The following is a 14,441-nucleotide window of genomic DNA, read 5'->3' as shown; positions in this document are numbered from 1 at the left end:
GAATGGGGGCCAAATGCAAAAAACATCACCAAACCGGGTTTCCATTGCGAGAGATGAACACGAAATGCGAGCCGGTTCTTCCATTTGTCGCGTAAGGTTTCAACTCCACTAGTCACTAGTGTTTCAGAATCACTAATCCACATGGACGAGAACCGCCACATCTGGCCCCAAACGCTGCTTTGATCCTCATTGGTTCCTACGTCAGCATCAGCGGCTCTCTGACATCTTATTGCTAGATTCTCAAGGTGTTACCACCGTGAAATGGCGGGGCCACGTTTTCCGTGCAGCTCAACCATGCTGACCACATGGTTGTCATGCAGGAGGGGGTAAGGTCCGAGCAACTAGATTAACTATTCCGAGGTAGGCTCTTTCCAATTTGCAGACCGCTTAAAGACTGCAGGAGCATAATATATGTATCAGCACAGTTATCCTTAACCCCATTTTCTTTTATTTATAAATGGACTAAGCCACACAAAACGTCCAGGCAAAAAACATTCCGTACTATGGATGTTAGTCAATTGCCCGATTTCAAGATCTTACCATCTGACCTTGAATACTATAATCCCTACAATGGAAAGGCCACGGCGTCTGAGAAGGATTCCATCAGCCTTAAGACCACATCCTCATGGACCTACTGTGGACCCCTCTTGAGTCTCGACCCAGAACTTTTACCGTCATCCTTCAGAACCTGGGCTGATGCTACGATCAACGGATCACTACTTGATCCTCTACTCTCCTTCCTGGAATTCGTTCACGACTTCCTATCAACAAACAACCTATCCAACTACTGGATCACTGTCCGCGCCGACACGGGCAATCACGACTTCGATATTCCAAGATGGCACACAGACGACCTATTCTTCTCATCTCCACCAACAATCCCACAACACCGTCGCCGTTCCTCACTAAATATATTCCCCAATATCACTCGCACCAGGAAACAATCCACTCCACAACGACGCCAAAGTGAAGACCTCACCCATTTACTAGAGGATTTCCCAGCCCCACCTGCCCAAATAACATCCGCAACACCCAACCCCACAAACTGGAAACTCACCACAACCCTCCTAGGCCCCGGAACCCTGTTCATAAACCCAGAATCTAGTCCCGTGGCCCGCGAAATCGAACGCAAGGTCAAGCGCTCCGTGCGGGCCGAGAACCCACATCACATTTGCGCGTCTGTGCGTTGTATTGGGTGCGCCACGGCTGCGGAGTCGGTGAGGACCCGGCTTATAACTGAGTTAGAAAGCTACCAGGTTGTGCAGGCTCAGCCGGGGGAGTATGTGTTTTTCCGGGTTGGGGATGAAGTTGGAGCGGTGCATTCGGAGCCTATGTCTAATGGGGATCGGATCTTTGTTAATGTTGTTCCTGGGAACGAGGCGGATTTGAAGAGTCTTATGGCTAAGTGGGGGATGGAGTATCCGCGGGCTTGGTGTGTGGGTTTGCCGTTTCAGACGGCTGGGGAGGTGCATTGGAGGAACATTGATGGGTTTTGAAGAGGTTGAATGGGGTTACATTGCGCGGTTGATACCCAGATCGCTGAAGGAGTATGTTGTTTATTGTGGTATAGTGGTCACGAATGATGGTATTTATTGGTGCCATTGTACTTTATGAACTGAATAATGATTTTCTTGCTTTTTGGTTTCGCTAGACATATGTCAAAAGCCTTTAAATGCGGGATTGTTGTCTCAAATTGAGTATTAATCTTCCGGACACTCAAATATGAACACATATTCACATGCACATGGGCGGGTGTGCATTTGGTTGGTTTCAGCTAATGCAAGGCTGGTCGCTATCTTGTCTCCACCGAGATTTGCACATCCAAATATAGGTCTTTGGGAACTAATAGAGCTCCCAAGTCCCTACGCAAAAAATTCAAACCTTCGATTAGTTCCAGGGTCACTAACGTCGTATAGATCGAAGATGATCCTAAAACATTGATGACATCATCAAATGCCAAGCCACTAACACCCGATGGAGTTTCTGTTACTAAATACAAATCTCATGAGTGGTAGTTCGTCAATTACGATGGAGCACATGGATGAGGACTATGTACATAAGGGGAAAGCCTACGTTTATGCCTGAGCTGGCAAGTCCGCGGAGATATCTCAATTACTGACGCGTTAGATGGTGAGGGTCCGGGTACCCCTTCCCTTTCGTGCAATGCTGCCATGTCTATGTTTGAGAACTTACTGCTATAAGGCTGATATTTGCCCTGCTTTCACAGTCTCTGGGACCGTTGGAACAGGGAGTAAAAGGTATAGTTCTTCCTGAGCGAATGGTTGTAGATCTGTCTTCCCCTGTTTCCTCATGGCGGAGTCGACGGGTGCCTCAGGGGTGCTCTCCCGAGCTAGTTCATGGCAATTTGATATTGATCGATACTTGAACCCATTCATTCCAGCGCCGAAATGGCACTTGGTATCCAGGCCCGTGGCCCATTATATGGGCTATCGTGCTGAACCACCCAAGCAGCTTGGGAACGTTATTATTGCCATTTGGTCTCTCATCGGTGTATTCTGTGGCGTGGCCCTGGTGGCCTCTGTTTCCCAGCATGTGCCATCCTTTAAGACTCGGGATGCTCCAGCCATTTTAGGCAGTTTTGTAAGTTGATAGCTTCTACCACGGTCAGTGACTGCACATTGTCACTAGGCTTCTGCTAATCAGGATGTCTTCTAACTAGGGTGCTGCAGCCGTTCTTGAATTTGGTGCCATCGACTCGCCTTTTGCACAGCCGCGAAACGCATTCTTCAGCCAGATGATTGCCTGTCTGGTAGGCGTGAGCATTTCCAAGCTCTTTGCCTTAAACCCGAACGCCGAGAACTATACTTCCCTTGGAGGTGCCTTGTCCTGTGGGCTAACCACCTTCCTCATGGTTCTCACCAATACTGTACACCCGCCGGCGGGTGCCACATCGCTACTTGCCGTCACCAATTCCCAAATTGTAGGGCTGGGCTGGTTCCTATTCCCAGTGGTAATCTTGGGTGTCACTCTTATGCAGGCTGCGGCGCTGCTAATTAATAATATCCACCGGCGGTTCCCATTATACTGGTGGACATCCCGTCCTCTCTCGCGATCGCAAAACCGAGACGTTAAGCAAGATAAGGAAGCTCTTTCTCTTCCCAGTCAATACGAGGACAGCTTGAATGAACCACGACAGCTGGTGGTGGGACGAAGCGAAATTCTGGTTCCGGATGGAGTATACCTGACCGCAATGGAGCGCAAAGTTTTAGGAAAGATCCAAGAACGTATATAATGGTGGTGAAGAGGATGCATATCTGTATAGTCAAGGGACGACAGTGGTGACGGTTTATCAGTGGCAAACCACAATTGACACCTAAGGCATCAAGATTAAATTGTGCGGTGACGTCGGAACTCCCAATCAGCGTATTCACTGTGGCCCACTGTAGAGATTTTTTTTTTGATTCTCACTGGACTTTTGTATCGAGTAATTAGGGGGTTTGTGCACAAAAAGTCCACATTAAAGATCAAAGTTTTCAATTTGATTTTTCCTTTCTCCATCCGAATTTTTATCTGGAACAAGGTCTATTCTTGACGCTGACGTCGAGGATTAGAGATCCCAGAGTTTTCTATCGATAAGGGCTTTCAGGCACTCCCCACCCAACTTTCTCGCCCCTCTACTCTCCGCCCCGCCAGTGACGCTCCACTCAGTCTTTTTGCATTTCTTTTGCCCTCAATCTCTTCGTTACGGGTCTTCCACTTCCCCTCCGTCCTCCCACCCCCCTCCCACCCTCACTTTTTCTTCCACAAACACACACACATAACCGTCACAATGGTTTCTGCCTCAAAGGCCGCCCGTATGGCCAAGCGCGCTGAGGCCGGCGACAAGAAGTCCAAGAAGGAGGTTCAGTCCACCGAGGACCAGCCTGCCACCACCGACGAGAAGATGAAGGAGGTTGAGAAGCTTACCCAGCAGATGGACAAGCACGGTCTGTCCGATCGTGTCACCACCGGTGTCCTGTCTTCGCTGCCGGCTTCCCGCGATGTCAAGATTACCTCTGCCTCCCTGGTGTTCCACGGCAAGGTCCTCATCACCGACTCCACTCTCGAGCTCAACTTCGGTCGTCGTTACGGTCTGCTCGGTGAGAACGGATGTGGAAAGTCCACCATCCTCAAGTCTATCGCCCAGCGCGAGTACCCTATTCCCGAACACATTGATATCTACCTTCTTAACGAGGGTGCTCCCCCTAGTGACCTCGGTGCCCTTGAGTGGGTTGTCCGTGAGGCACAGAACCAGTTGGCCGCTATGGAGAAGAAGGCCGAGGACATCCTCGAGGAGAATGGTCCTGAGGACCCTATTCTGGAGGATCTTTACGACGTAAGTGATTTCCTGCAAGAGAAAAAAAACCTCCAATTCCGGTTTTCCCAGTCTGGAATCGAGACTAACATACTTCATAGCGTATGGACAAGATGGACCCCTCCACCTTCGAGATGCGTGCCTCTTTGATTCTGACTGGTCTCGGTTTCAACAAGACCACCATCCACAAGAAAACCAAGGATATGTCCGGTGGTTGGCGTATGCGTGTGGCCCTTGCCAAGGCCCTTTTCGTCAAGCCCTCGCTCTTGCTGCTTGATGACCCCACTGCTCACTTGGACTTGGAGGCCTGTGTGTGGCTCGAGGAGTACCTGAAGAAGTGGGACCGCACCTTGGTGCTGGTGTCTCACTCTATGGATTTCCTGAACGGTGTCTGCACCACCATGATTGATATGCGCATGCAGCAGCTCATGTACTACGGTGGTAACTACGACTCTTACCACAAGACTCGCTCCGAGCAGGAGACCAACCAGGCCAAGGCCTACACTAAGCAGCAGGAGGAAATCCAGCACATCAAGAAGTTCATTGCCTCCGCTGGTACCTACGCCAACTTGGTGCGTCAGGCCAAGTCCCGCCAAAAGATTCTCGACAAGATGGAGGCCGATGGTTTCATCCAGCCCGTCATCCCCGACCGTGTCTTCACTTTCCGCTTCGCCGATGTCGAGAAGCTGCCTCCTCCCGTCCTGTCCTTTGACGATGTCAGCTTCTCCTACTCCGGAGAATGGGCCGACACCCTGTACGAGCACCTCGACTTCGGTGTCGACATGGACTCCCGTACCGCCCTTGTCGGCCCCAACGGTGTTGGCAAGTCCACTCTCCTCCGTCTGATGACCGGCAAGCTCAGCCCCATCGGTGGTCGTGTCTCCCGTCACACTCACTTGAAGCTCGGTCTGTACAGCCAGCACTCTGCTGAGCAGCTCGACCTGACCAAGTCCTCCCTGGAGTTCGTCCGTGACCGTTTCCCCGAGAAGTCCCAGGACTACCAGTACTGGCGTCAGCAGCTGGGCCGCTACGGTCTCAGCGGTGAGTCCCAGACTGCCATCATGGGTACCCTGTCCGAGGGTCAGAAGTCTCGTATCGTCTTCGCTCTGCTGGCCATCGAGTCCCCCAACATGATTCTGCTCGACGAGCCTACCAACGGTCTCGATATTCCCACCATCGACTCCCTGGCTGATGCCATCAACGCCTACCAGGGTGGTGTCGTCGTCGTGTCTCACGATTTCCGTCTGCTTGACAAGATCGCCAAGGACATCATGGTCTGCGAGCACAAGACTGTCCGTCGCTGGGACGGCAGCATTGGCCAGTACAAGAAGCACCTCCGTGACAAGATGGTTTCCGCTGGTGCCGTTTAAGCGGTCTCGGTTACAACTTGTTACCCTTTTCATTTTATATCTTGATGACGACGAAATGCTAGACGAGAATCGAAGGAATTACAATGCTTCGCGCTCTAAAAAGTTCGGAACCCACAACCCGGAAACCCCATCGGTCGGTCGAGTCTTACTCGAGATAGTAACGGCTCGAGCCACCCTGGTCTCTCTCCACCTCTATACGTTGTTGGTTCTTGATTCCCTTTGTGTTTTTCGTTTGTTTTTTCTTATCTCACTTAGATCGGTGGTCATTTTTCTCCCTCGCACCTCCATTAGAATTGGGCATCAGAGGGTGGCTTGTGATCGTTCGGTCTGGTTCGGTTCTATTTTATCTCTTTTCCTTGCCTGCTTTAAGACGTTTGTTGATGACTCCCCCCAACCTTTCTTTTCTCAATATATGATGTGGAAACCTCCATCTGTGTTGAGAGTTTCTTGATTTGCATCTTGTTTGATAGAGTAACTGGTTCTTATACCTGGACGGCGATCCGGGTGGGGCTAGTTCTTGTTTCTGTGTTCTGGATCGATGTATCTACGGATTCTTCGGATTTTGAATTGGAATGGTTTGCTTCCCACAACTTGTTTGTAGAAAATACTTGGTAGTTGTAAATCATATATTCTTAATGAAGGCTGAAGACTAATAGATCTAGTGTTTTTGAGCGATAATTCACGAGCCCTGTGATTGTTTTGTGAAGAGATCATGGCTAGGGCAGCTTGCACCTCAAAGTTCAGCCACAAGAGACTGAAATCATTGCTTAGTCCGCTCCGTGACCAATTCAGGACCAAAGATATCCGAAGCGCCGCTCCGTGCTTTCTCCTCCAACTTCCGCTTCTTGGCCAGACGTTCCGACTCACTCTCAGAAGTAACCTGGCTCGACACAGCTTGCGGCTGCGCAGAATCACGCTTGTGAGCCAGGTTAACCTTTTCGGGATTCTGGCAGTGATAGAGCTTTTTGGCGATCCTCTTCAAGTCCTTCATTTGATTCGGGTCCGAAGAGAGAGTAGTGTATGCCTGTAGAAGAGCAGAGCAGTCGGTCAAGACTTTGTGAAGCTTACTCCGCAGTTCGTATAGGGGGTTCTGAAGATCTGATGGGTCCGTACTACCATCAGTAGTTGGTGTGAGGGGCCCACCGAGCTTAGTATCAAGATAGAACTCAGCCAAGGGTCTATCGGCGAGGAGGAAGGCCGAGAGCCAAATCTGGGAAGGTGTGTAGAGGAAATAGGCGTCTGTCATTTGGGCAGCGGATTTAAGGGTCTCGCGGGTTGCGCCATGCGCGCGGGCGATGCGATCTGATAATGAGGAGGATGGGAATGGGGCGGGGGCAATGGATTGTATTCCTTGCAGGAGTTGGTGCGGTGTTTGGTGTAGAAGATGAGGTCCCGGTGCGCCTTGTCCTTCTGCGATAGCTTGGAGCTCCATTACGCCACCTTCTAGTCCACGGAAAGGATGGCGGACGTCAAATGTGAAACGCAGACCTTGCATGAGCAGAAACTCAGGCGATATAACGTCTTCTGTGGATGTATCGCCGGGGATTCCGTCTGCGAACTGCCTTAGGGACATATAGTAATTGTCGGTTTTGGTCGCGAGGAAGAGCGCGCATGCCATGATGGATTTTGGGTGATAGGTCATCGGAGAATTGGTTAGGTAAAAGCGGCGGAGGTATTGGATTGCAGTCGCCTGTCATGTATAGTGATGTGGTCAGATCAAGGCAAGGTGCTGTGAATGGGACCTCAAGTTGACTTACGCGAACCATTGTTGGAAGCGGTGGCTTATAGGTATCACCTAACTCCAGTGTCTTCTCGCAGTAGTATCGGACCAGAACAAGCTCCTCCTCTGGTGTCAAACACTCTATCTCTTTCTCGGTTGGTTTCTTCGTCTCGCCATCGCTCCCTGGCTGGGGTGTTCCAGTCGCGGACGGCGTGGCAGATTGTTGGGTGGAACGAGCTCTCTGTAAGGCAGCTCGTACTCGCCCACTTGCTATTATATTTGTCTTTTCACGTAAAGCGCTGAGAGATGATTCAGTGTAGGACCATAGTCGGAACTGTGAGGAGGTGCGGTAAATGTCATCCTCGATCATGTTGGACGGAGGCCGAGCTGCGCGCTGCGGGGCGACGACCGAATGGCTGACAGGTGTATGATAGGTATCTCTTGCCTTCTATCTCAAAGTCTTCCGGGTTAAGAGCAGGTGAGGGTAATTGGAGAAATACCTACAAGCTGCGCAGACATTCACTATAGTGGAAACAAAGTTCGCTGCGGCGAGTTTGAGGTCGTGCGCTTATCGATAAGGAACCCTATCAACAAAGTATTTTCATTAATGTCATGACAAAGGTGATACTCTTGAATGATTTGACATTAGTTTTTAATTTCTAGATTATTATGCTCACCTGGCATTCACTGTGATTTTTATCCGTTATATTCGTCATCAGATATAGTCATTCAATGTGAGCGCAGGATATATTCAAGGATGCAGTGAATGTAAATGTCTCAACTGGATCAAGAGTTTTAGAAGCTTCGACTAAAGTTAACATGAAAATTCGGACACAGTATACCAATATCCGCTACTGGTTGCTTTCATTCATGCATGCATAAGTTACAGATTACTGAAAGTATAATCTCACCACTCCCAACCCTATCTACGAGTATCTCTCGTCGCTCATTCAATCATCAACCATAAATGCCCACATTTAGGGCTACTCTCCAAGCAGGCGGTTAGTGATGTCGCCCATTTGACCTGCTGACAGCTCAGCATCCATGCCTCCATTCCGATCGATTCCAACATCTCGGAACGCTGATACAACCCGAGCCACATCGAAACCCATACTGCCAAATCGATCGACCAATTCTTTGTTATATCCGTCATATCTAGGATGAAAGGTAAGCATATAGGCTCACCAAATTGACAAGCCGCGAGCACTTACTGAGCTAAATTATCGTGAACAGCCTCTGGTTCATCTTGACCACCGTTCTCAATACCGCTCGAGGGGGCACCAGCATAGATCGTAGCCCATTGTCGCGCAACACGGTCGAATTCTTTTGGTGTCCTCAGAAGCATGTTGGCCACTTCGGCATCTTGTGGGTCCTTCGGCTCCGGTGTGCTGAGCAAGGATTGCAAGGAAAGCAGTGCGGATTTGATGGTGAGGACAGGCGACCAAGCACTGGAAAGAGTATCAAGGCAAATAGCACCCTGCATATACATAATTAGTATGATTTGACTTTGAGTGACAACATATGTGATGGTCTCAATTGCGTACGGTCTGACTGCTGACATTTGGGTGCCAGACTTTGGTCTCGAACTTCATAACAGGAGGCCGGAAAGGGTAGTCGGTTGGGATCTTGATGTCGATGTTGTATGTACCGCCCTCATAAGGCGTACCTGGGGGTCCCGGAAAAGAACCGCGCAGGTGTGTTATGTCCTCTTGTTCGTTGACGGGCGCAGCCGTAATCTGAGACTTGGTGTCGGCATGGATGTCGGCCAGTTCCTTGCCAATGCGTCGCATTCGATTGCTGGCCATGGTGTGTGGGATATTTGTTCAACAAGAAATAGCTTTTATAAACAGAATTAAATTGTTGTGCCTTGGGGACGTAGGTGATCGTGTGAGGAATTACCAGCCACAGGAAATGACCGGAGAGGAAAAGGTACAGCGCGAAGCTTAAATCTGGGAATTTGATATCAACAGAAGATTCCAAAGAACACCCATGTGCGTTTCTAAAATAGTACAGCACAATCTATTTGTTTCTGGGGTGAAACAACTAGAAATAACGGGGATCCTGAGAGCCTTACCAATGGAGGGGAACTATGAGGGACGATCAGTTCCAGTCGCAGCTTTCAGACAGCTCCACTTGGATTCGACAGATATTGAGTCCAATGCTTGTAATTGTAAATTGGCCTGCACAGACTATCAAGCGTTATCAAGTCCAGTCCGAAGCTGAATATCCTGTTTGGTCCCGCATGTTGAACGTTTTAGCGCCCGGGGACCGCGGGCACTGTGATTCAGGCAACAAGGCACCAATGACGCAGACCACTTACTTCCTGAGGCATGACATGTCACGTGCACATGGCAACAGCTGCCAGCTCTCGCGGACCCCGAAGCTGCAACACGCAACGGTATTGACAGCCATCTCTCCCAACTCTCACTTCCCATCTCCATCTTGCGTAAAGCTTGATATTCCCATCCATCTATATTATCCGCGGATCTTCCCTTGAGGATTTGACAGCGTTCCTCCCGCTGGCTTACAAACATGGTTCGTCACCCTGTCTACTCGGCATTCAGCTCGCATCCACTAACAATTTATTGAATAGGGTAACCAGCAGTCGAACATGGGCGGTGGCCCAGGTGGTGATGGTCGCGATGATAAGGATAAGAAGGTTTGATTCCTATGTTACTCAGTCTTTCAACCAGCTCTGACGCCCGAAACTTGCAGAAGGACAAGCCGAGATACGAGCCACCTCCACCCCCTACCACCCGCATCGGAAAGAAGAAGCGCAAGGCTGCCGGTCCCAGCACAGCTTCCAAGCTGCCAGACATCTACCCGACTTCGCGATGCAAGCTCCGTTATCTTCGAATGCAGAGAGTCCACGATCACCTCCTGCTGGAGGAGGAATATGTTGAGAACATGGAGCGGATGCGCAAATCCAAGGCTCAAGGGAACGTGGACCCTGCCAGGTCGGGTGATTTGGATGTGATGGACCGCAATGCGGATGAGCGAAGTCGAGTCGATGACATGCGAGGAAGCCCTATGGGTGTGGGTAACTTGGAGGAGTTGATTGACGATGACCACGCCATCGTTTCCAGTGCTACTGGCCCCGAGTACTACGTATCAATCATGTCCTTCGTCGACAAGGATCTTCTCGAGCCCGGCGCCAGCATTCTTTTGCATCACAAGTCGGTATCAGTTGTTGGTGTTCTGACCGAGGAATCGGACCCGCTGGTGTCGGTGATGAAGCTGGATAAGGCCCCCACAGAGTCATACGCCGATATTGGTGGTCTGGAGAATCAAATTCAGGAGGTCCGTGAGTCGGTTGAATTGCCATTACTACACCCTGAGCTTTACGAGGAGATGGGTATCAAGCCACCGAAGGGTGTTATCCTTTATGGTGCTCCTGGTACCGGAAAGACCCTGTTGGCCAAGGCCGTCGCCAACCAAACCAGCGCTACCTTCCTTCGCATTGTCGGCAGTGAGCTAATCCAGAAATATCTGGGTGATGGACCGCGCTTGGTCCGTCAGATCTTCCAAGTTGCCGCTGAACATTCCCCGTCCATCGTTTTCATTGATGAAATTGACGCTATTGGTACCAAGCGTTACGATTCAACATCTGGTGGTGAGCGAGAGATCCAGCGTACCATGCTGGAGTTGCTTAACCAGTTGGATGGTTTCGATGACCGTGGCGATGTGAAGGTCATCATGGCCACTAACAAGATTGAGACTCTGGATCCTGCCCTGATTCGACCTGGTCGTATTGACCGTAAGATTCTCTTCGAGAACCCCGACCGTAAGTACTACTTTATTCATAACCTCATGAGAAGCCCCACTAACCTGTCTTAACAGAAAACACCAAGAAGAAGATCTTCACACTGCACACATCTAAGATGTCTCTGGGTGATGATGTGGATCTGGACGAGTTCATCAACCAGAAGGACGATCTCTCCGGTGCCGATATTCGAGCCATCTGTACCGAGGCTGGTCTGATGGCTTTGAGAGAGCGTCGTATGAGAGTCCAGATGGATGACTTCCGTGCAGCTCGCGAGCGCATCATGAAGACCAAGCAGGACGGTGGCCCCGTCGAAGGACTCTACTTGTAAGCGCCGACCCGTGCCCTGTCGGGGAATGTACGCTATCGACATGTGCGGTGGAGTTGTCTTCGAGCATTGATCTGTGTATTTTAATGGACCGCATGCGAATTTATGGACGAATGGCATACACTCATAGTATATCAATCATCGTAGTGTTGTGACACTAAACTAGTAAAATGCTCAATTCAGATAAAGCCAAACACACTCCGACTTAGACTGCAATATTAGATTAGTGAAGTCTTCCACTTGACACTTCCTACAATGTCGCGTCACTGCCCCGTCTCTATATGCATAAAAGTGATCGCCACCTTCGGTGCAAACACAGCAAACAAGCTCGGCCTTATCAGCGCGATCAGAACTTGCGCCAAATCATCATCTCACATCACCAACAATGGACGACTTTGACGAGGAAGCCTTCAAGAAATTTTTTCCTTCTGGCTTTGGCAAGCAGGAGAAGGAGATTGATGTTGAGTCGCAGATCAATCGGTCCAAGAGGACTGAGGTTGCGGCCAAACCACTAGCAGACAATGAAACGCAAGAATTAAATGCGCCTAGCCATGCAGAGGAAGAGAGAAGGCCACAAGAACCAAAAGAGAGCGATGAGGATTCTGACGATAACGATGACTCTGATGATTCAGACGACGAAGACGAGTTTCCTGTTTCCCACGAAATGGTTCTCAAGACACACGAGCGCGCAGTCACTACTATGACGCTGGATCCCTCAGGAGCTCGACTAATGACAGGTTCAACCGATTGTACTCTGAAGCTTCACGACTTTGCTTCTATGACCCCCTCCACTATTCGCGCATTCAAATCAGTCGATCCCTCCGCCAAAAAGACGTCTGCCTCACAGGACACCCACGCTGTCCACTATGCCGCATTCAACCCACTCTCGCCGAGCCATGTTCTAGTGGTCTCCGCGACTGCGCAACCTCGAATCCTCAGCCGAGATGGTGAAACGTTGACAGAGTTTGCCAAGGGAGATATGTACCTACGCGATCTAAACAATACCAAAGGCCATATCGCAGAGGCAACCACTGGAGTCTGGAGTCCCTTTGATTATAATCTCTGTGCTACCGCTGGATCGGATAGCACGGTGAGAATCTGGGACGCCAATGTGGGCCGGTCACAAAAGGAGGTGATAATGCACAAATCAAAGGTTGCTGGGTCTGCTGGCCGGACCAAGATGACCGCTCTTGCTTGGGGTTCCCCCAAACAAGGCGGATCGAACGTTCTGGTTACTGCCGCTCTTGATGGAAGCTTGACCATGTGGAGTGGGAATGGGCCTTATAGACGTCCTAGCGCCGAAGTGCGGGATGCTCATACCCGAGATACATGGACCAGCGGACTGGATATTAGTTCCGATGGGCGGCTTGTCGTCAGCAGAGGCGGCGATGATACGATCAAGCTCTGGGATACCAGGAAGTTCAAGACCCCGGTCACAACTGTTACCCACACCTCGACATCTTCTCGCTTCCCCACCTCAAATATTCAATTCTCTCCGACATCTGCGAATATCATCGTGGGCTCAGAGACTGGACATCTGCACATCCTCAACCCGGCAACTCTGAGACCGGAGCTCATTACTCCTGTTACCCCTGGATCGCCACTCATCACTGTCTTATGGCATGAGAAGCTTAACCAAATTCTAACTGGCTCTGCCAATGCCGAAACCCATGTGCTCTACAATCCAACGATGTCGACGAAGGGTGCAGCCTTGGTCATGTCCAAGGCGCCCAAGCGTCGTCACTTGGACGACAACGCTGCCCTTACAACGGATCTGACGAGCGGTCTTGCCGGCGACTCGGTGGTGGTTGGCTCTAACGGCGTGCCGCAATACTCCTCGGCAACCTATTCAGCTCGGCACCCCAACGTCGGTCTGACAGCCTCAGGCCGTTCCCGTGATCCCCGCCGACCCCATATGCCAGCTATCACACCCTTTGGAAAGTCCCAGCCTGATGAGAAGCATATTCGTGAAAGTATCCCACTCAGTTCCATGCGCGATGAAGATCCGCGCGAGGCTCTGTTGAAATACGCTGAGAAGGCCGAGAAGGATCCGATCTTTACTAGGGCATACAAGGAGACGCAACCCAATGCAATCTACGCTGAGGTCAGTGATGACGAGGAAGAAAACGGACCGGAAAAGAAGAAAGCACGACGATGATATGTCAAAACTAAGCTTGGTCATTTGTATATAATATCTCTCATTGCGATGATTGATAGGGTGCTTAACCATAGGAACAGCAACAAAGACGGACTACCATGTCGCAAACCCGATCATCTTCAGGCACTTGTATTTTTTTTTTGGTATTGCCTTCTAAATGAGATCCAGACCGACTACATGACACAAGCTGTGCGTCCTGCTCCTTGCATTTGTTTCTTAGTAATGTCCCCTCTTTCATCTGCTCCATGACGTCTTGCAAGAGGCTGTCAATCACCGCTAGGATGCTCGCCCGTCCCAGCAACCAATGACAGGAGCACGACTTTGCGGGCTTTGACCTCACATTAACTCGTAAGCTCCGGCATGAGCCATGTTTCACTGGAGGGAACTCGTAGATTAGATTGTTTTCGCCTTAGTCTGGAGTAAGGAGAGAAGGCCGTGGTTGGTGTTAGTGCTGACATGAGCACCTCTCCGCTCTAGCTTTCTCCGTCTGCTGCCGACTTCAATAAAACCTCCACACGCGACTGAGAGACTTCGTCATTGCTAGAAATTCTCCAGATCTTCTCTGGACGACTAAAAATGCAGTCTTTCGCAACTTGATATGCTTGCCGTTTATCCCTGGGCTTATTAGAGTCGACAATAATCCGTTGTCATTTGGGCGGCTCCAGGAGGACTCCGGGCTTCGGTCGGTACCCCGATTCTGCCTATCGGTTGAGTCGATCAGATACGACTGCCTCTACTTTGTCGCGGATCACTTAATTCCACAGGGCTAGATGGCCTCCCACCAGCA

At 50.3% G+C, this 14,441-nt stretch overlaps 7 protein-coding genes across 7 annotated transcripts; 5 read left to right on the top strand and 2 right to left on the bottom strand.

The window, feature by feature from the left end:
• Positions 1 to 503: 503 nt before the first annotated feature.
• N7503_003491 (uncharacterized protein) lies at positions 504 to 1,496 on the top strand (the record flags this gene model as incomplete). Its single annotated transcript, XM_057063038.1, has 1 exon — positions 504 to 1,496. The coding sequence occupies one exon, from the start codon at positions 504 to 506 to the stop codon at positions 1,494 to 1,496; it is 993 nt and encodes a 330-aa protein (XP_056923953.1).
• Positions 1,497 to 2,310: 814 nt separating this feature from the next.
• On the top strand, positions 2,311 to 3,253 carry N7503_003490 (HPP family protein; the record flags this gene model as incomplete). Its single annotated transcript, XM_057063037.1, has 2 exons — positions 2,311 to 2,601; positions 2,681 to 3,253. 2 exons carry the CDS (start codon positions 2,311 to 2,313, stop codon positions 3,251 to 3,253), a joined length of 864 nt encoding a protein of 287 aa, XP_056923952.1.
• A 537-nt stretch (positions 3,254 to 3,790) lies between these two features.
• Positions 3,791 to 5,685, top strand: N7503_003489 (ATP-binding cassette family ATPase ARB1; the record flags this gene model as incomplete). The annotated part of the gene is made up of 2 exons (XM_057063036.1): positions 3,791 to 4,336; positions 4,417 to 5,685. 2 exons carry the CDS (start codon positions 3,791 to 3,793, stop codon positions 5,683 to 5,685), a joined length of 1,815 nt encoding a protein of 604 aa, XP_056923951.1.
• A 760-nt stretch (positions 5,686 to 6,445) lies between these two features.
• N7503_003488 (TFIIH complex kinase subunit CCL1) lies at positions 6,446 to 7,775 on the bottom strand (the record flags this gene model as incomplete). The annotated part of the gene is made up of 2 exons (XM_057063035.1): positions 6,446 to 7,375; positions 7,443 to 7,775. 2 exons carry the CDS (start codon positions 7,773 to 7,775, stop codon positions 6,446 to 6,448), a joined length of 1,263 nt encoding a protein of 420 aa, XP_056923950.1.
• A 613-nt stretch (positions 7,776 to 8,388) lies between these two features.
• N7503_003487 (E2 ubiquitin-conjugating protein UBC1) lies at positions 8,389 to 9,210 on the bottom strand (the record flags this gene model as incomplete). The annotated part of the gene is made up of 3 exons (XM_057063034.1): positions 8,389 to 8,560; positions 8,617 to 8,882; positions 8,950 to 9,210. 3 exons carry the CDS (start codon positions 9,208 to 9,210, stop codon positions 8,389 to 8,391), a joined length of 699 nt encoding a protein of 232 aa, XP_056923949.1.
• A 727-nt stretch (positions 9,211 to 9,937) lies between these two features.
• Positions 9,938 to 11,499, top strand: N7503_003486 (proteasome regulatory particle base subunit RPT2; the record flags this gene model as incomplete). The annotated part of the gene is made up of 4 exons (XM_057063033.1): positions 9,938 to 9,940; positions 9,999 to 10,064; positions 10,121 to 11,189; positions 11,246 to 11,499. 4 exons carry the CDS (start codon positions 9,938 to 9,940, stop codon positions 11,497 to 11,499), a joined length of 1,392 nt encoding a protein of 463 aa, XP_056923948.1.
• Positions 11,500 to 11,881: 382 nt separating this feature from the next.
• N7503_003485 (WD40 repeat domain-containing protein) lies at positions 11,882 to 13,654 on the top strand (the record flags this gene model as incomplete). Its single annotated transcript, XM_057063032.1, has 1 exon — positions 11,882 to 13,654. The coding sequence occupies one exon, from the start codon at positions 11,882 to 11,884 to the stop codon at positions 13,652 to 13,654; it is 1,773 nt and encodes a 590-aa protein (XP_056923947.1).
• Between the last annotated feature and the right edge of the window lie 787 nt (positions 13,655 to 14,441).

The sequence above is a fragment of the Penicillium pulvis genome, assembly GCF_028828015.1.
Source record: "Penicillium pulvis strain IBT 33274 chromosome Unknown contig_1_segment0_segment0, whole genome shotgun sequence".
Classification (NCBI taxonomy): Eukaryota; Fungi; Ascomycota; class Eurotiomycetes; order Eurotiales; family Aspergillaceae; genus Penicillium; species Penicillium pulvis.
The sequence above is the reverse complement of the archived record's forward strand: the minus strand, read 5'-3'. Positions and strand labels throughout refer to the sequence as shown.